Source organism: Diadema setosum, chromosome 4, assembly GCF_964275005.1.
Source record: "Diadema setosum chromosome 4, eeDiaSeto1, whole genome shotgun sequence".
Classification (NCBI taxonomy): domain Eukaryota; kingdom Metazoa; phylum Echinodermata; class Echinoidea; order Diadematoida; family Diadematidae; genus Diadema; species Diadema setosum.
Window position 1 is genome coordinate 8,128,188 of NC_092688.1, and position 21,193 is coordinate 8,149,380.

General features: G+C 39.1%; 1 protein-coding gene across 1 annotated transcript in view; it reads left to right on the forward strand.

Annotated features, from left to right (window-relative positions):
• The window catches only part of LOC140227541 (uncharacterized), a 122,148-nt gene that overhangs the window by 90,331 nt on the left and 10,624 nt on the right, over positions 1-21,193 (forward strand). The window contains exons 13-24 of the mRNA XM_072307945.1: positions 531-588; positions 1,293-1,376; positions 2,193-2,260; positions 3,056-3,144; positions 3,690-3,855; positions 8,641-8,856; positions 10,030-10,233; positions 11,637-12,112; positions 14,054-14,177; positions 14,681-15,240; positions 16,342-16,462; positions 19,422-19,474. Of these exons, the coding sequence (XP_072164046.1) occupies positions 531-588; positions 1,293-1,376; positions 2,193-2,260; positions 3,056-3,144; positions 3,690-3,855; positions 8,641-8,856; positions 10,030-10,233; positions 11,637-12,112; positions 14,054-14,177; positions 14,681-15,240; positions 16,342-16,462; positions 19,422-19,474 (2,219 nt within the window). The remainder of the gene's footprint in view (positions 1-530; positions 589-1,292; positions 1,377-2,192; positions 2,261-3,055; positions 3,145-3,689; positions 3,856-8,640; positions 8,857-10,029; positions 10,234-11,636; positions 12,113-14,053; positions 14,178-14,680; positions 15,241-16,341; positions 16,463-19,421; positions 19,475-21,193) is intronic.

Sequence of the window (21,193 nt, forward strand, 5' to 3'; positions counted from 1 at the left end):
TGCATCCTTTGAAATATAAAGTAACATTAAAGTTGGAACCTGTCCTGCTATACAATAAACTTCTGGGACTTGCATTATGGAAGAGTTATAAATGGTTTTAATGCATATCAGGGCAATTACCCCCTGGCTAAATACTAGTTAGTGATGAGGTTAGAGTAAAGATTAGGGTTAGGTTTAGGTTCAGGATCAGGATTAGGGTTAGGGTCAGGGTCAGGGTCAGGGTCTGGGTCAGGGGAAGGGTCTGGGATAATTGCCCAGGGGGGTACAATTTGTGTAATTGCCTAAGACCCATTTTAATGCTTCTTCTATGGCAGTTTCTTTTGTAATGAGCAGTGGCACATTTCTTTTGAAATGAGCCACCATGGTTTGCTTCACTGTTTTGTATACTTTACACTGAAGCATTTGTATGGTATACAATATATTATGGCAAATAGAAATAGTACAGTATGTGCAATGTAGAGGAAGACGAGTATGATTGTCAGTGTGAGTGTATGGACTTTCATTGATTTGTATTTCCTTTTTGTTTGTAGGCAAAAGAATTGAAGACTGAGGCAGAACAGAAGGAAGAAAAAGAGAGCCAAGTTTCAGGTGAGATAACAGTTGGTAAAATCATCGCAAAATGTCGCATCTTTGTTCAGTAATCAAGATGTGGCAATGTGCTTTAAGGTTTAGTATTTCATATCCTGAAAAACAAACAAACAAACAAACAAAACTGAGAATAGTTTTCAAAGTGTGAACACCTTCTTGTCATCTGTGTTGTCATATGAGACTCATGTGAGACAGCAGTGAGCTTTTGTGGCATCTACAGTCAGATTTGAGATTGTTCTATTCACATGATTCAGATTGTGACCTCATATGTTTCATTGAATCCAGTAGTGATATTGAGCTATTTAGGAGCTTTGATTCGATGAACGATTCCTGTGAATGTTTCTGTTCGCCCAAGCATGCACATACTATGTCCTTGCGTCACTGGACAAAGCACTAATAAGCAAGGATACTTGCGAGGAATGGTTAGCAGGCTAAAAAGTGAAGTGTGTATCAGTTGGAAATAAGTGCAAAATTGTCCGTGGTGAGGTATCTATTAGCACAGAGCAGGTAGATTCGTATGTGTACAGTTAAATCTTACAGAGCACTTCAACACTGACATGGGAAATCGAACGAATTGCATTACCTGGAACCGTTGCAGCTTGAAGTAGTTTGTGATTTTCAGTGTCTTACTTTGATGTGATTTGATGTTTTCAAATTATCTGTATTGATCCCTGTTTATTTGTTGTTGTTTTTTTTTTATGAAGAATTGAGCAAGAAATTAGCTGAGGAGGAGTCTGCCCGCACCAAGCTTTCATTTGATGTACAGGGTCTGAAAAATGCCTTATCAGGTGAGGATGGACGTTTTTTTATATGTTTGATGTTTGTCAGCATTCGTTGTCATTCTGAAGAATTTAGTTACTTTTAGCACAAATGTTTTGTCAGAATGATATCATATCCTTGTGAGAGGCTGATTATACAGATTCATATTGATTGATTTACATAGGATATAAACAGCTACCTCTTATAGAGCTTGCTAGACCAGCCTTCAGTAGAGAAACTTCAAAACTACTTGGAGCATTTACATAAGCTCGTGAAGCAGGTACAGTAGGTGATCCTACCAGAACCCATGTTCACTCAATAAGCATCTTTTGATTTGTCTGAGGAGTTCACATCGAAGCTGTCGTAAATTTTCTGACTTTTAGTGAAGGACAGATGTGAAATGTAAGTAAAATTTTGCCGCAGTATTGTGGTAGTAATCCCCAAAATTTTGCACACACTTTAATATTTATAGAAGAGATGCCAAGTATTCAGTAATTCCAAGAACTAATGCAAATGTATACAAAAACAAAAAACAAAAAAGGTCAGCAAAATTGTCAGCAAAACTTGCCCGAGTCCTATTTTATCCATATCTTATTTGGGGAAGAAGCTTTTAGTGTTTACAAATTAATTTGTGGCAAGAATTGTACAAATGAATATTTCTCTCAAACTGTTTGTTGGAAGAATTCATTCTGTCTGTGAAACTCTGCATGTGGTATTAAAACCTAATCATGCTAGGTAATATTTAGCTGCTTAAGCCCTGCAACATTGGTTAGACCCCAATTTGACTCATTGTTGTACTTGATTAAAAAAAACAACAACAAAAAAAACAAACATGTTATCCACAGATCTTGAGCGGAAATGGCAGGCTAGTGAACAAAGGTGTGATCAGCTGGTGGAGGACAAGAAGAAATTGGTGAGACATCCTCGAAAGAACTGCACTCATCATGTCTTTAGTCGAAATATGAGATTCAATTGTGTTTAGTGGGCAACATTGCATGACTGCCATTAAAAGCATACTGGTCTGTACCTCAGTGCCATGACATCCACTTCTACCATGGCAACAATAGAAATAATAGTAGTTATCATGATAATAATATAATACCAGTAGTTTGATGACATTGTTGCACATGCAGTGGAAATATGTTTTCCCCAAAATTACTTATGTATCTATGTAGTGTGCTTCATGAAAGTTTATATTAAATTGTGTGCATCTTTGCTTTTCACATATGAAATGGACATGTGCATTATGTGCATTTAACATTTACTTGGAGATAAAAAGCAAACGGAAGTGAAGTGGAGCAGAATGAAATGAAATTGAATTCAGTTGTGTGACACAGTTACATACTTTACTTCAGCCAGAGGGGAATGGGCAATGCTGCAGACTAACTTCACAACCTTCTACATACTATTTCTACTTCTCTATCTCTTCAAATGTAGATATATGAAATATGTTTCTTTCCCTAAACTGATCATTTAGTGTCTACTGCATCACATTAAAAATTGCTAGTTTTAGTCAATTTTTTTTGTCTATATTTTCTTGCATGCTGTGTGAATTGTTCTGTTTTTATTTGTGGTTCAGTTTAAATCCACATATGCACATGAAGATGCTACAGTATATTTCACACATTTGATGAATATTCCTGCTGGCTCTTAGTGACTCACAAAGTGTTGCTGTTGATTGAATCTGCTTTGAACACCCTCCTTGTAGGAGAATGACATCGCTGAACTCATGAAGAACTCTGGTAACAGTTCACAGCAGCTCGTTATGCTAAATGAGCAGATCAGAACAAAAGACAGGTAAAGTGAATACTTCAAAGCAAAATCATGTTTAAGGTCAGAGATGCTTTAGTTTAAATCAGGCATGCAAGTAGATTTAATAATAGTGACTCTCCATCATAAATAAAGTATTGAAAGTAAGTATGATATAATTACAAACTCACCATCTGCTATGCCTTCATTCAGCCATCCCAAATTTGAATGAATTTGTGAAGTATTATGTAATCATGTGCAAGAGAAAATGGTCATATTTTCAGTATTCTCTGTCATACAACTTTTACCCTTCAAAAAAAAAAAAAAATCCTGTTGCAGTGGGTTTGCTTTTAAAATCCATGACATTTTTCATGTGCTTGACTCTTATCAAAATCAAGATGTTAGTTTAGAGAAGTTTCGTTTGAGTTCATTTTGTGCCAGACAAATTTCCACACTAAAAAAGTTTCATTCAGTCTTCTGTGTCATTCCTAGCCCTGCAGAGATGTCAGAATGTTGAAACTGACTGCCACTGTATATCTCTTTCACACATTGTACCCTGTGTGCTCCTCTTCCTCCCCTCCTAACAATCTCAGGAGAATCGAAGACCTCCAGTCCAGTCTCTCTGAGGCCAACCAGAGCATAGCCCGGCTGACAGACCTCGTCAGCCAAACCAAGGAAGAGGCTGAGGAGGAGTCTAGGCAGCAGAACCAGAAACATGAGCAAGAGCTGCAGAAATGCAAGCAGCAAATCAGTAGCCTGGTAAGTGATGTCACTGACGATGTAATTGATTGCCTCTTGTTGCCACAGTGATTGCCATAGAAACCAGACATAGCAGTGTGATGCTTTTAGTTGAACTTAATATTTCTTTGATTTCACCACTTTGAAATGTTTATCTATTACTCCTGAAAATAGACATCCAGGAGGCAACTGCATATTGAAAACAATTTTGTGAACCATATGTTTTCTCTCGTAGGCTGAATGAAGATGGTCGTAATGGCTTCTAATTTTAGTGGTTGTTTTTTTTTTTAATAGTCTCAATCCTCCAGTCATCAAATGTACTTTTGTGCCTATGATAAAGTTTTGTGTGTCATTTATTGAAGATTTCTTGTGTGATCAAGTCAGATTTGTATGTGTTATCATATTGTTTTATTGTCTTACATAAGGCAGGATCTGGCCTTGAGATAAAAAGGGCCAGATGTGCACACTTTACATTTTATTAAATATTTGCAAATATGTGATTTAGCATATGTCTACAGCAAACTGAAAGCTAGCTCAAATGAAGATTTGTAATGCGAGCTGAAGAATCCAGGAACTCTGAAAAAGCTGCCACCTGAACAATGCCTTAAATGCGTAAGGGAGCCTGTTTTACAAATGGCAAAATACATACATGTACAAAATCTTCTCTGCAGTTTGTTACAATGCAATGTAGAATGTGTATATGAAAAGCTGGATTTCATGTAAGATTTCACTTTAACAGGAAGTATAGCTCAGCAGCAGCAGGAAGATAAGAATGAAGAAAATATCATTCTGAGACTATTTTTGTTGTTGTACTAGAAAAAAATTAACATAAAATGTGACCAGACATTTGCCAAATCAGCAATCACTCTGACAGAAGTTAAAGTAAAGAGGTCAGTTATCTGAATACATGGAGTTAAATGATTGGTAATTTCCTTGATACAAGACTGTCTTGCATCATGTATTTACTTTCTATATAAATATCAGCTGTGCCCAAATGCGCTTCCATCAGCACTCAGTAGAGACAAATTATGTCATGGTATTGAAGCTGTCATTGATATGTGGAACAAAGATGATTGTTCTAGCTTGATTTAAGAGCAGCATTCCTGCCACCTTGAAGAGATTGCTTGCAAGACATGACGCAAAGATTGGCAGTGAAAGAGTTCCAAGGAGTAAATATTGAACAGATTGAAGCCGCACTATACATCTGTTGTAGTGTGCTGCTGATCTTGGTTGTTATCTGGTCATACTTAATGAGATCATTGGCATGCTTTTGCTCATGTAAAATCTGTGTATGTCATCCAGTTCAACTAAGTGCTGCACTCATAGTGTGTCAATATGACACAAACTCATAAGTAAGCTCATGATATCAAGTGTTATTGACCATTACATTGCTTCAAAGGACCCTCCAAAGTAGAGCAGTTTTGAATAGAAGAAACCAGTGCATTCATTTGTTGGACATTGATAGGCTTTTTAAGTGCTTAATTTGCTTTCAGTATATAAAACTGCAAGAAAAACTGCAAGCAGAAGTTGAATTTCTGGAGGGAATATTGTAACATAAATCATTAGAAAACCTGCTGTGAGAATTAATTATGATGAATTTCTCCATTTGGGGACTACTAGAAACAAATGTTTGTTTGTTTTGTTTTTTTCTATGCAGTCAGCTTTTATATCATAATTAGCTACTGAAAGTGCAATCTACAAAATCAGCTCAAATCCTATGAATCCTTACACAGAGCAGATCCCCTGTAGAGTGAAATGTAGTTTGGTAATTTGACAGCTATGAGTGTGGCGCTTGATAGCAGCAAGTTCAATTTGTAGACATGTCCTGTCACATGTGTTATGTATCGTGATTAGTGCATGCTTGCTCAGACCGTACTGCTCATCTGCCTGTGTTATCTGCATCTTGGGTCTCGTGAAGTTTTTTCAATGTCGTGTCGTATCGTGTCTTAACTCTGTGATACTTATTTCTGTGTCTCTCATGTTATGTGTGTGACACGTGTTGTCTTCTACATGTGTTCGTACCAATTTCATTTGTGTCCTGTCCGCACTCATTGTAAAACCTTCGTTATCATGTTATGTGTCGTGTCATACTGTTCAGTTCTCGTGTTGTACTTCCTGTAAATGGTGAATCACAATCCTTCAGGGCTCAGAGAAATGCTGCCTAGCTTGCCTTCTAGTTAACCCTCCATCCTAAGCACCATGATCCTCCACATATCCCTGATAAGACTCATACTTCTTGTCTAGCCTATCTCAATGCTGTCTTGGCTCAGGCATCACTTGAGGGGGGATTTAGGAGATTTTCGCTCAAGGCATCTTATCTCGTTGGGGAACAAGAATCGGGGGAATCTTCAGACTCTCAGGTTTCTCCACATGAAAGCTCCTCTTATTGCCATTTTTTTTAGTTTTTTAGAATCGTGTGTTTGATTTGAAAAGCTAGTCTGTGATTATAATAGTATGGCTCAACAAAAGTAGGTCTCTTCCTTGACCTGATTACTGTATACGCCGAATATTTCACGAGGTTTTTATTTTCGTGAATTTCGCAAGTTAGGTGCTATTCGCGAAATTAAAGATACATGAAAATATTGATTCTTATCCTGAGGTGAATGTGTACGCGTGTACACTTCTGCGTTCAGTACAGGACTCCACAATCGCGAATTTAACCACTCGCGAAATCGCCGGGAATTCCTGATTCACGAAAATTTAGACTCACAAAATATATGGCGTATACAGTATTAAAACATATGAAGTTTAACCCTTTTTGTGCCCAGGCACTGAAATAGCTTTAACTTGTCAACCTCTTTCATTAGCATTCACTTTACCCCTCTAAACTTTACCTGATTTGAAGTTAGCAAGCCCACTCAGGTGTTGCAGTGTGTCATAGTCAAACAGGAAGGCATTTGGCAATTAGTTTCCAGGCGTCTCTGTCAGTTGGTAAAGAAAGCACTCAAGCTGGCATGCCATTCATCAAACAAGGCACATTATGGGTTAAAGTCAAGTTTAGTGCCATGCCCAAGAGAAGAAGTGACAAACCAATCAAGTTAGATATCACTGGCGAATGAAGATAAATCTTTGACATTTACCATTTATGCCGGCATTTCACACACACAGTATATTATTCACGTTACTCTCTAACACAGACATGCTTATCCATGCGTTCTGTTCATGTCGATAACGTTTCATAACCTTACTAATATTACTTCATGTTTGGCCAGCATGCATGATACATGATGCATTATTATTCTTACCATGCAACCACTGTGCACACACTAACCACTGTCTGTTACGATGACATCACAAAATCTCTTGAATGCAGTCTGTCCAGTAATTATGCACTTACTAACTCCAACTGATATTCTGTCATGCTGTTTGGGCAAAAAAGAAAAGAAAACAAATGGTGGAACGGTTTAATATTACATGTGAAATTAACCTTTTATCAAGCTTGAAAGCAGTAGTGAATAAATATTTTCAAAAAAAAAAAATGTAAACCTTAGTAACTTAATATCACAGATTTAGTATTGGTATTTCAAAACTTGCTATGTTACATTAAAGAATAGTCTTTTTTTTATATAGATGAATGTAATCATACAGTGTACATACACTAAAAAACTGCAGCCAATCTTAAAGAGCAAATACCTGTTGATTATTATTACTATGTAGTATTACATTATTTAAGGCAATGAAGATAAGTTTTGACATCAGTGATTTTTTTTTTTTTTAATCAGCTCAAGGAGTAGCAAAAACATGAAGGTCTCAAAAGTTGCGGTATGAAGTGCAAGTCCAGTCTTTTTGCCCTGTTAGGGTCGTACTCTTTGAAGAGGTTTCAATTACTAAAAGAACAACAACCATCAAATAAAGATGTCGCCATTTCATCTACTACATTATCATGTTACCTTTGCCCTTTCCCATAGTGGAAGGCAGTATGGCTGTAGTAAACACACACATGTACACGAATTTCACATACCGCTCGCTGTGTGCTTATGCCCCACCAAGAGAAATAGCAGATATGCTAGGACTTAAACTTGTAGACATTACATTGTTATCAAATTATTTCAACTGCTGCATTTTCTTTGTTTATTTTCTCTTTTTCCCTAGGTGAAATAGCCCCACCCAACTTTTAGTGCACATTCCCCTCAATGTTATTATTTTTTCTATTTTTCCAAGTTCAGTTAAATTTCCTTGTTAGACCAAATTTTCAAAATTTGTCTCTTTTTTATTCTAGTATCTAGTAGTACTGCTGCTTTCATTGATTTCATATTTTGAGTTGCTCTCTTTATTACCATATGTTGTCTTTCCTCTGTGTATGAGTGTTGATTGTTGTGTGTCTCTTTTGCAAATCTTTTTCTGTGTGTCTGTTTTGTTTTCTGGATGTCACAGAAGAGAAAACAATGTTCAATAGTCTGTGCCACTTCATTCAAATCATTCCTCCATAAAAGATGAATGGTTTCATTTCATAATCACCTTGTTGCCTAACATTTGTATGTCACTGCCCATCAAAATGTATTCATAAATGTAGCTGCAAAGAAAAATTGTTTAGTTGTCCTATGTGCTTTCATTTTGACTAATAATTGTCCATCCCTGTCCTGTGACTAAAACAAAAAGCTGCTCTTTTATCAATTAAGTTTATTTTTGTATGATTTCCAAGAGTTATAATTTAAGTTTCTCCTGCTCTGTGTGCCCATGTTGTATCAATCCACCTCTTTGCCCTACCCACTTCCGTCCCTCCCGTTCTGTCGTGTCCCCCACCCCCTTCCCTGTAAATGGAACTTACCCCCCTCCCTACAAACACACAAACAACCTCGACCCCAGCAAACTGAGTTGCAAACCAGTCAGTCAGAGACAAGGGGCATACGAGAGGAGATGGGGAGAGAGATGGCCGCAGTCCAAGAGCGGCTGGCAGCGGAGGTTGAGCAGACGAGGAGGGAGAAGGATGAACTGGAGAGTGAGAAGAGGAAGATTGATGCCTCCCTGGAAGAGCTTGAGGTCAGGGTTAGAGATACGGAGCTGAAGCTACAGACAATAGAGGTTTGTTCATGAAATCTCAGTAACCTCTGTATTGTATTTCCTTGGGGTTTTACCTCCTTTATCTTTCCTGGTTATTATAAACACAGAGATGCCAACCAATACGATTATATTTAGTATGATAAACAGAATGAAATATGATACTTCAATATCACCTCTTGAAAAATACGGCTTTCCGTCTTTCGAATACAAAAGTAAATCAAGTCAATATAAACATCTAAAAACTGCGGAAAACCATCACATAGAAAGACGTGCTACTAAATTCCTGTAACCCCTACAAAAACGTTGAACGATGAGCCAAATAGCTAGGAAATATGTGGATGCTTTACAATTTTTCTCGTCAGTGTTGATGAAGAAGCAACATTTTGCTTGCCCATTTTTACCAGGGAAACATTTTACTGGTACTGTTTCAACGGGCGTGTAGTGGTGTCAAGATTTCATGAAAATTTTATTTTCCTCTCAGAAATGTGTGGTTCTTTTTAGGATATTCCATCTGCTTTTTTACGTCAAGAAGTTGGCATCTCTGTAAATGAACATTGTGCCACAATGGCTTTGAAAAATATTTTGCTCATTGGTAGAAATCTTGTAACTTGATGATGATATATGTTTACATCAACCACAACTATGACAAACCAATGCGATATCAAGCAAGGTTGATTAATGGTATAGTGTGTGTGCACCATACTACCAGTGTTTCCTGCAGTTTGCATTTGAATCTAAAAGGATATTAATCCAATATTACGTTCACATTTGTATATTTCATAGGTAGAAGAAAGAAATACAAGACTTCAGTGATTAAGAGTATGGAAGATAGTCACATCTGAGAGTCGGTAAAGGAATTCATTGTGCTTTGTTTTGTATTGCTGTATTCAAAACTGAGAAATTTAACTGCAATGGCATCAGTTGATGATATGAAAGTGGGGACGACACAAACACAATGATGTTTATTGTTGTGTAGTGTGTTATTGCATTTTTTTTTTTTTGTGTGTGTGTGCCATCAGTCACAGATTTGCAAGCAAAATAAATCTAATAACAAGTAATGATGTTTTCTCTCTACAAAACTTTAAGGCAACTTGAAATCCATCTCAAAAGAGATAGGCCTGAAGCTAACTATCAAAGTCAATCAGACAAAAAGTAAGATTACACTTTGCTGTTCATCAAATTTGCACCATGCAGGAGGAGAAGGTATCTCTAGAGAGCGGCCTTCAGAAAGCCACGGAAGAGAGGGACCGCCTTAGGGAGGAGCGAGATGTTGCACTGGCTGAGAAGCAGCGGCTGATCTCGGACAAGGCCGAACTTGGCCTCAAGCAGGACGAGGCTGAGCTCAAACAGAGACAGGTCCAGGACCTGCTGGACCGAGAGTCTCAGGCCAAGATCGACGTAAGTCCAGCGTGCGGTCGGCTGCGAGGGGCAGGCTTCCCCACCAAAGTTAGAGGGGAGGGTCAAAGGACCGCCCCTTTTGCTAGACTTGCTACCACCTGCCGCCTCCCAGCCTTGCCGCGCGTCTGTGTCCTTTTTGCGCCGACAATGTGGCTACGCTGTAGAACCTGCCTTCGTCTCTGTCACTCACCCTCTGTCTGTGTTCATCCCGAGTCCAGCGATCTGTGCCTCTGCTATCCTCACCTCTGTCCAAATGTTGCTCATCTGTGTCAGACCTATGAACTCTGATTGTACAATCTCTGTCTCTTGTTCTCCCGATGTAGTCTTTGTACCAGACTGTTCTCATTTTTCTTATTCTTCTGCATGTGTTTACCTTACGTGCAATGTATTGTGTTGACTTTATTCTCTGTTTGTCACGTTCTCCCTGTCAATAAACTCTGCTTTGTATCACCCATGTCTGTGTCTTCAGGTTTCATGAAGAGTCAGATGCCTCTTGTGTGGTTTGTTGTACTCTGTGTGTCCTGTGGTCATTGTAACCCCTCCCCTCTTCTCTCTCCCCCTCCCCATTCATTGTTCTTGTTTTTTTATGTTTGTCTTTTCCTCAAGCCATAGTGTGTGTCACTCCCACCTCCTGTTATTTTCCATATCCCTGACTTCATACTCCAGCATTGTCTTTTTATATAAAAGTCCTTGGAATGCAGCTCAGTTTATCTTTTTAGTTTTTTTTATTTGCCATTTTCTGCATCTTTTATGAGTTCAGATTATAAAGCTGTTGTAATGCTTTTATTACAGTCGCACTTTGATAGAATTTCTCAAAAGTATAATTATATACGTACACTCGTAACATATTGGTGCCACAAATGCCATTGTCAAAACACATGCATGTTCATATCAAAGCTTAGTTGCTACTTGTTAAGTTTCCATGGCAAATGGCACTCTGGGTTTTCACATTGTGCTCATTGGCAGAGAAGACCATAAGAGCTATAGTATTCTGTGTGTCTGGGGCCAGTGCCACTGTTAATATATATAAACCAAATTAATGCCATTTTACATATTTCTCTCTCCCATATATCTCTCCTGCCTCTTCAAAGGACATCTCACTGTTAACCGTATATTTTTCTTATCTTATTTCTTTCTCCCATTGCGTCCTAACTTTTGTCGTGGTATACTTCCGCTATTGAATACTTTGCAATGACAATTTGTGTATGTATTCATGTATATGTATGTATATTTATATCCTACTGTATTTGAGGAACTCACTAACATGATGAAAACATATGTTATCACCTTGCATTCATGTTAGATTTATATTTACATGTGAGATGCTGCAGTGAAGGAATCATTCCTGATAGCGTTCAGAGTCCCGTGGTATCACTTGTTGGTTTGGTGCATTCTTACTGTAGGCCATCAAGGCAACGGAAGAAGTGAAGGCCACCCTGGAACGGGTGACGTCGGAGCGAGATAGCGCCCTCAAGGAGCGGACGGAGGCCCTGGCCCAGGCGCAGGAGCGGCAGATGAAGCTGGAGACGAAGACTCAGGAGGCGGAGGGACTGCGCAAGGAGCGGGCGGAGATGCAGGTCCTGGCCCAAGAGCGGCTGACGAGGGTGGAGGCTATGGAGGAGGAACGTAAGATACTCCAGAAGGAGCATGCGGAGGCCAAGAGCCGGGCGGAGGCCCTGGAGAAGGACTTGGACGAGATCCGGCGGGAGAGGACGGAGGTGACCGCCCAGGCCCAGGAGGGTAGGATCAAGCTGGAGACCAAGGAGAAGGAGCTGGAAGGACTCAAGAAAGAGCTGGAGAAACAGAGACAGAAGGAAGAACTGATGGCTCAGGCAACTAAGGAGGGAGAGCAGAGTATGACCGACCTCCAGAAACAATTGTGAGTTATTCCAATCTCCTCTTCCCTCTTCCTTTGACATCTTGTTGCTTGCAAACAGTACAAGCTTTCCTGAATTCACAAGTGTACCCTGAATTTAGACAAAACACTATTATTATGTGCACAAGATCATTCATGTACAATTTCTCTCACTTCTTCCATTCTATGATAAGCAGCCAATTATTTATTTTCAGACACATGTCACATTGTCCAAGGGCTGTCAGGACAGAACGTTTTATCAAGCAGCATCTACAAAAAACCTCAGAGAATCAATTGTGTGCTAGTTAATTTTTTGCTGTTTACACCTTTGTAGCCCGATAAGCTCACCATGCAAGGTTGTGAAAGTACAGTGACAGCAATGCGTACAAGTATGAATGGATAAGGAGAGGTAAATTCCAATGTGACTGGACTTTCCAAAGTAGAATCGTCCAAACCAGAAAGCAGAATCAAAATGTGAAATGTGTGCCACATTTCCTGCTTCTGTGTATGGTTTGGTATCGATAGACATAGATCCATGCACATGTTGAAGAAGGAAAGATGATAAACAGTACTTATCGTGTGCATTTCAGCAACAAAGCTCATTCAGATTAGTGTCAGCAGAAAGTCACTCAAACTTGACAAACTTCTGTGTTTAGATGATATATTAGTGCTCATAACATTACAAGAATGACAACTTAAAGGGGGGTGGCTAGTAACTGATCAATGGGAATCAGTGGGAATGCTGGGGGATGATTGTTCCAATCCTTGTGGGATTCATTTTAAGAGTACATCATATATCTATTGTTGTGTGAAAATTATTTGCTTCAGAATGGTCTCATATTCAAGTAATGTGCAGTTTAATGTTAACGATCGCCCTGTCACTGTACAGGCATGCTAACCTGGAAACATTGAATTGCACATGTCTTGAATGTGAGACCATTCTGAAGCAAATAATTTTCACACAACAATAGATATATAATGTACTCTTAAATGAATCTCACAAGGATTGGAACAATCATCCCCCAGCATTCCCACTGATCAGTTACTAGCAATCCCCTTTAACCCTATTTTAACTGGGGGGGTCAAATTGACCCCCCCTCGACATTTCGCGCTGCGATTCCGCAACGGGCAAAGATTTTGCCGCGTCGTTTTATGACTTTTTTCATTGAAGTCTCCCGCATATTTTGAGACCAAATTTGCGACGTCCGGGTACACCGTTCTCAAGTTACGCAATGTTTTGCATATGCATGTTAACCCGAAAACAGCTCAAATTCATGATATCGTGTGCAAATCCAATACAAATTGTGTTTTTTGGTTTAATTGATATAAATTAGATTATTTCAACTTTTAACCATTGAAATTAATCAATTCTAATGTAGATAAGCTTAAAAAAAATCTGCAACAAATTTTGGCAAAAAAACAATAGAAAACAAAAGGTTGAAAAAACAAAATACATTAGAAAATAAGAAAACGATAAAAAACAAAAGAAATTGATTTTGATTGTGCTATTTTTTTACAACAGAGTTGTTCGATATGTCGTGAGGAACTCTTACACTAAAATTAAGCAATCCTTCAGTCTTTTCAATGGAGTTATAGGTGAAAATATGATTTCATGCATAAATTTGCATAATTAATTGATCAAAAATAGAAAGCCAATATTTTTCTATTGTATGACCATGTAATCTTGTAGTTGACATCTGGCTCTATCTTCAGGCAAAATTTTGCGGCGATCGCGCGATCGGCAGCCGAGATCTGAAGGGGGGGGGGGGTCAAATTGACCCCCCCCCCCCCAGTAAAAACTTGGCTCTCAAATAGACCAGTTAGAATAGGGTTAACACTTTGTATGCTTTGAGTGCTGATTGGCACACACACACACAAAAAAAACGCATCATAGGTTATTACACACCGTCCAAAGTTCCTGACACAGAAAGGGTTAAATCATGTGGACCTCTTGTCCTCATCTAGGATCGAGAAGGGACAGGACTTGGAGTTATCAAGGTCACAGGTGGGGCAACTGGAGGAGAAATCCTCATCATTACAGAGCCAGCTGGAGGAACTTCAGAGAGTATCAGATGACAAGTTGAGGCAGGTGAGTCTGTGCAAGCCCTGCAAAGTGTTTCAGCGCATGTCAGTTTTAGTTTGGAACATGAGTTGTATTCATGTTCAGATTATCAAACATTTCACAATTTTGCTCTCTCTTTTTGTGTGCCTATATTCATCTCTTATTAGTCATCTTTGTTCTCTTGTGACAATCACTACATGCGGAGCTTTGAAAGTATTGTTATTTGAATGTTTATGTCAGAAGTGATATCATCTTTTATAATTCCCTCTATGTGAACTCTTCCTTTCACAAAGAAAGCAAAACTTCAGAGATTGTGTTTAATATAAAAGCAAACTGCAACCAGAAGCAAAAAGTAAGTGCTGCTTGGTTGTGAGTTATAGCTTCCTGTATTTATGAAATTAGTGTATGACATATTATAGTTTCATACAAAGGATGCAAGAACTATCAAGCAGGTATTGTGTATGTATATAAAAGTTAGCACAACATAGTGATGCTAAATCTTTTTTGGCCTGCTGCCCTTACATAAACAGATGGAGCAAAGCATGTCTGAAATCAAGGCGTCCCTCGATGCTGTTAATGCGGAAAAGGAAGCAATTGTGAGCGAGAAGAGTGGACTCGTAAATAATGTGCAAGAAAAGGACCAGGAGTGCTGCAGATTGCAGGGAGAGGTCTCATCTCTCGAGCAGAGAGTCCAGGGCTATGAGAGGCAGCTGTCCGAGTCCCAAATGTCGTCGTCCAGCGAGAAGGAGGCTCTGGACAATGAAAGAACTAAACTGACCACCCAGGTGAAAGAGAGGGAGCAAGAGTGTGAGAAACTCAGGGGAGAGGTGGCTGGGCTCCGCTCCAAGGTGGAGGGGTACGAGTCCAAGCTGAGCTCGCTGGACTCGATGTCGAAGGAGAAGAGCGAAGGGGAGGAGGAGAGGACGAGACTGACCAGTCAGATCCAAGAGAGGGATGCAGAGAGCACCAAGCTACGAGAAGAGGTAGCAAGCCTCAAACGACAAGTGGAGAACTACCAGTCACAACTCGAGATGGCCAAGGATGCATCGGTCCAGGGAGAGGACAACATCGGAGTGTTGCAAGCTCAGCTGTGAGTAATGTAAAACCAGACATTTTGTGCTTGCATGAAACTTCTGTGAATTTTGCGAGGAGTCACAATTTGTGAAATTAAAATGCTGCACGCAAAAGTTTTTGTCTGCACAGTCCAGTATATAAGTATATTCATAATTTTTCATTCTTCACAAGTCTTGTAAAGTTTCGTGCCCCGAAAATGGCCGTCTGCTCCAATTCACAGAAGTTTCATGCCAAGAGCGTGCCTGGTTTTACAGTATATGCTGTTAAGGGAACGCCACTGTCTTTCGTAGCAGTATGAATCCCTCTATGAGTCATATGGAATTGTCTGTGACAGTCCTTTACCCAGGATTTTTCCATAATTCTACCTCATGATCTGATCCTGCATACTTCTTCGTAAAACAAGCTGCAAACAATGATCTGTCAGTTCGGAAAGAGAATAGCAAAGATAATGACATTTATGATAATGACATTTATGGCCTTTTGCAGTGTACTCACATCAAATTTCTAAGCCAAACAGAAGAGATTGTAAAGGAAGTGGGAAGCTCCTTAAAGTGCCAAATTTATGTGAAATTTATGTGAAACATCATGTAGCACTCTTGATCATAATTTGAGTCAGTATTTTTATTTGAAGAAGTAATGCTTCAGCATACAGAGATTATGCCACAATGTTCATACAATTGGTAGACAAAATAGTATCGCTCACTACCCTGTACATTGGCCATTAAGTTTTGAATCTGCCACATTGTGTGCAGGCCAGCATGTTAACTAATTGTGTGCCACTTTCTTCATAGATTGAAATGTATGAATGCTGTTGGAAAACAGTGGATTTCAAAGCCACATAATAATAGAATCATTTATGCTACAGATGCAGTATAGTATAGTTGTAAAGAAAAATTGCTAGCAGCTTTGCTGTGATGTTAAGTTTATGACATAGCTATGGCTGTGACGTTTTCAATGTACTGTGGCATATTAGGATTTATCAAGTGGTTTTGTGCACGGTGCTTCGTTTGAGCAAAATGTGCAAAGTTGGCAAGCTGTCTGCTGTGTTGGGCGCACACAAAGAGTTCATGCTCTCTTCTCTTTTTCTTCCTCAATGGTCCTACTGTGTTGTCGACAGGATGGAGGCAAGACACGCCCTGACGACGGAGCAGGAGAAGGTGAGCGCGCTGGAGACTGAGAAGAGTAACATCCAGCAGGACATTACTGCCTTACAGACAGCCAACAAGGAAAAGGAACAGGTGTGTGCTGGAGTAATAGTACCTCCCTTCCCATCACATACGCTTAATTTGCTTTCAACTAGCATCTATGGGAAATGCATGTTGTAGTAAAATCAGTCTGTCCTCAGCGGGTTAAGGTCCTTTCATATGTTGCACTCATCAAGTTCAAATATGTGGTGTGGGATGTTGGGGATTTGATAAGGAGGTAGATATAGAATCCTTCTTTCTCTGTACTGTACAAAGTTGGATACACTACTCTGTGAGAAGACTTGTCATTAGAAACATGCACACTGGTGTTTATCTCACAGAATAGAAAGTGTTAATGCTGTAGATATGTATTTATCCCTTTGGCTTTTGTTTTCATTAATTTGTGGGTGCCACATAGTATTAAAACTACATCTCCTCACCCCTATATATCTCCAGTCCATGAATGGAGAAGAGATTAAAAAAAAAGATCAAACTAAAATGAAAAAAATCCACTCATTAACATTCCCTTTAAAATGCAAAAACTATATAAGGTGAGTAAGGAGAGAGAGCTACAGACGTTCTGGGACTGAATTTTGTCAGTAACAGCCATCAAAACAAATATAATATGGTTTCCTTGCAACTGATTGACAAATTGCCCTACATCGACGTAAATAGGCACTGAATTGATCAGTGTTTTTAGTAGTAGCCATGATAAAAAAAAAATCAGTGGGCTTACATACTCGAGCAGGATTCGAGTATGTACGCCCATGATTTTTTTATCATGGCTACTACTAAAAACACCGATCAATTCAGTGCTTATTTACGTCGATGTAGGGCAATTTGTCAATCATTTCCAATGAAAACATCTCGACGGAAGAATTTCATGAATTTGAATATGGTTTCCTTTGTATACCTATCAGCTGTATCAGTGCGAATCTGTCACAGTGAAGGTTGTACATTTCATTTCCATAACCATAGAAACTTCCATGGTAGTTGCCTTGATTCAGCACTATGTCAGTCCAGAAACCTGACAAACGTTCAATCAGTTTGCCTCCCAAGTCCTCCCAACATCCAAAAGGTTTACCTCAATGCTGATAAAAAGCATCTGCTGATTTCTTCAAAAGAGTTTTTATGCCTCCGCCACGAAGTGGTGCCGGAGGCATTATGTTTTCGGGTTGTCCGTCCGTCCGTCCGTCCGTCCTTCCGTCCGTCCGTCCTTCCGTCCGTCCGTAATGAATTTTGTGGACAAGGTAACTATCGAAACCTGTTGAGGTATCCTAATGAAACTTGGCATGTATGTGTATTAGGGGGTGAAGTTGTGCCTATCAACTTTTGGGTGCACATGCTCAAGGTCAAAGGTCAAAAGGTCAAGGTCAAATACATAAAATTTCACTATTTCCACCATACCTTTCGAATGCCCGAAGATATTTTCTTGAAACTTAGTGTATACATGTTTTACCCAATTAAGATTCTCTGGTGAAAGTTTGGGTCATGAGGTCAAAGGTCAAAGGTCAAAAGGTCAGGGTCAAATACATAAAATTTCACTATTTCCACCATATCTATTGAATGCCTGAAGAGATTTTCTTGAAACTTAGTGTATACATGTATTACCCAATTAAGATTCTCTGGTGACAGTTTGGGTCATGAGGTCAAAGGTCAAAGGTCAAAAGGTCAAGTAAAAATATTAAAACTTCTTTTTTTTTCTCCGTACCTTGGAAAATTGTTCAAGGTATCTTCATGGAACATAGTATATACATGTACTGACTGGAAGTGATTATCTAGAGAATGTAGGGTTCATGGGGTCAAAGGTCAGGGGTCAAAGGTCAAGTGCAAGACTTCAAAATGTTACTATTACCCTCATATTTATGCAATGCCAGCAGGGTTATTTTTTTACACTTGGTGTATGCGTGTGTAACCTAATAGAAATTCTCTGGAAAGTTTTTTTTTCTCTTTTTGCCTCAAAGGTCAAAAGGTCAAAGATCAAGTGAAAGTGCTGAACTAACTTTTTCCTCCATATCTCGGAAGTGGCTAAAGTTACCTTGAAACTTATTACATATTATGCATGTTCTACCTGAAAGTAATTATCTTATGAATTTTAGGGTCAAGGGCCAGATGAAAATGGTAACAATTTACTATTCAATTCAGAAATTGCACTTTTTCTCCACACCTGTACCTTGAAAATTACTCAATGCCTAAATGTATGAATGGGTCAAAGTCAAGTTAAAGTCCTTAAATCCCTAGATACATGCTCTCCTATTCATCCAATTAAACCTACATCAAGGAAGGTGAACATTCAACACATTTGTGACAAACTTGTCATTCCAATATTTTGCCAATTTTGTGAAAATGTAATCACACAGTGTCCACATGTACTATCTAGACCTATTGGGAAAATCATGCATTATGGCGGAGGCATACCAGTCGCCAAAGCGACATTTCTAGTTTCATCAGAGTTTTTGTACACAGCTTACTATCGAGTCAGAGACTGCATTCATGAGCTGCTGACTGCAGTTTCTGTGATGGTGAAGTTGCCACCTAACTGTCGCCCCCAAGTTTGCTACTTTGTAATTATAACCTCCATTCATTGGAATTCCAATGATAGGTACAAATTTCACTCGGGCAACTATTCCAAACTAGTTGCAGAGCTGCCAAGTCCCCCTGATTCTGCAGGAGTCTCCCTGAAAATGTCAAAATCTGTTCATGTCTGAATAAGAGAATATCAAAATCTTCCTGATTTGGGAATTATTTTCACCCATTGAAATGCATATAACACACAGATATCTCCCTGATTGCTGTGTGGAATCTCCCTGATTTGGATGTGGGAATGTTGGCAGGCTGTTAAGTTGTGTTGTGATTTGTAAGAACTTTGTTTTAACCGCCCTGCCCCATTTGTCTTGTGTCTATTTTTATATTGATTGCTTCTGCCTATGTTCCCCCTCCCCTCTATTTTTTTTTTGTCTTTCCTCCTGTCTTATCATCATTGTCCCTTCACTTTTCTCAATGTTAATAACAGTTGGCACAGAGGAATGCAGACTTGAACGATGAGCTGGAGACAGTCAAAAACCAGTGAGTAATGTTGGTGGAAAAGAATATCTAGACCAAACTCTTGGAGTGGGACACATAATTCACATCTGCCGTTAAAAGATGGCATCAGCTACACATTTTGTGCACTTAAATGTGGTGAAAGTACCTGGTACTTTCTGTTTCTGAATGGTTGACATGACGTGAGCCAACTAAACGATTAGCCAGTCCTATTTCTTACCTATACCCCGTCAAACACGCACATCAAAAAACAAAGCAAAGCAAAACAACAAATAAACAAAATCCCCATGTCTCAATGTATTATATGGGATGCATAGAAGATTATCTAATTATAAAAAGTCCAGGAAACACTGACATGTGGTGAGTATTAAACTTTTATTTAAAAGATGCTCCCTTTGCTCATTCATGCACTGCAATCACTATGTTGCGATAAGTTGCTCATCAATGTGATACAGAAAGTTCAACTTACCCTTTTGAATATTCCCTGTAAGAAGGAAAACAAGGAAAGGAATTTGAAGATGACAGATAGAATCAGTTAGTTTCCTTTAAGAATTTTGTTCCAGTTTGAGGTTACAAAGGTGATGTCAAGTTCAACATGGTCAGGATGTGCTTCTGTTCATTAAACCCTTTGGCTGCAAAAACCTAGTTTGTTCCTTGTAAGGTCAATGGGCATTTCAGATTGACGGCATTGAGAATAGGGAGGGGATTGGTTGATATGGAAGTTCAGTGACTGATCCTGTTGACGTCAGCATGATGGCAGTCATCAGTCAGTTGAGGAATGAAGTAGGCTGTTCTGACAGAAACTTGTCACAGTGCGGTTGACCTCTGGAGCAGCATGGCTGGAAGGTCAGCCAAATCTGGCAGATTGAAACCATGAAATGTTACAGAGCTCTAGGAAGTTGGAGAATGAGAAGTGTTTCCTCTTTCATAGACTGACTCCTTCCTGAATCTCAAAATCTTTGTGGCTCCATGAAGAAGCCAAGTATACTATTCGCTGTAGAGTCTAGAGTGGTAGTGTAATAGATCCTCCAAACAATTTACTTACCTTTGTTGGACCGTTGGATGGGAAATCACGGTGATTAGTGGATACAGTTATTTGTGAGTATAAACTTTCTCTTGACTTTTTGTGTACTAGTACACAAAAACGGCAAAATGTTGGTATGTGATGGTGACTTGCTTATTACCAGTAGATGTATTTAGATGTTGAACAAATTGTGAGACCAGACTATGAGTGATACACTTTTTGTCGTCAATGTGGTGGAATTATAACTAAGTGTTGCGAGGACTTGCAATATTTTGATATAAAGCATAATGTCTCAGAGATTGCTTGAGTAATTGAATGTAACCATGGATTCAGGTAATGTGTTTCAAAGTATTATTGTTATCAGATACAGCAATTTAGGAAAGAACTTGAAAGAGGCCTGTGTTTCGTCAGCAGGCAGGGAAGTGTGTAAAGGTTTTTGATGGCATCAAGCTTTCACTCTGAATGCAATCCAACCTGTGCAAGTCTTGTTTGACTGTAGAGAGTACAAAAGTAGACAACTTTGCACATTGTCTAATGTATCATTCTGCAAGGCTCTTACAAACTGAAACTATCCTACCCCATTGTTCTCAGTTGCACTACATAATTTGCATGATTTTCTTTTCCCAAAATGCATTGCATAGCTGAGCCTACTATGGCTAGCCGCTTGTAGTAGCACTTTGTGACTCCACCGCATCAGACTTTGTATGAGCCTTCCACCT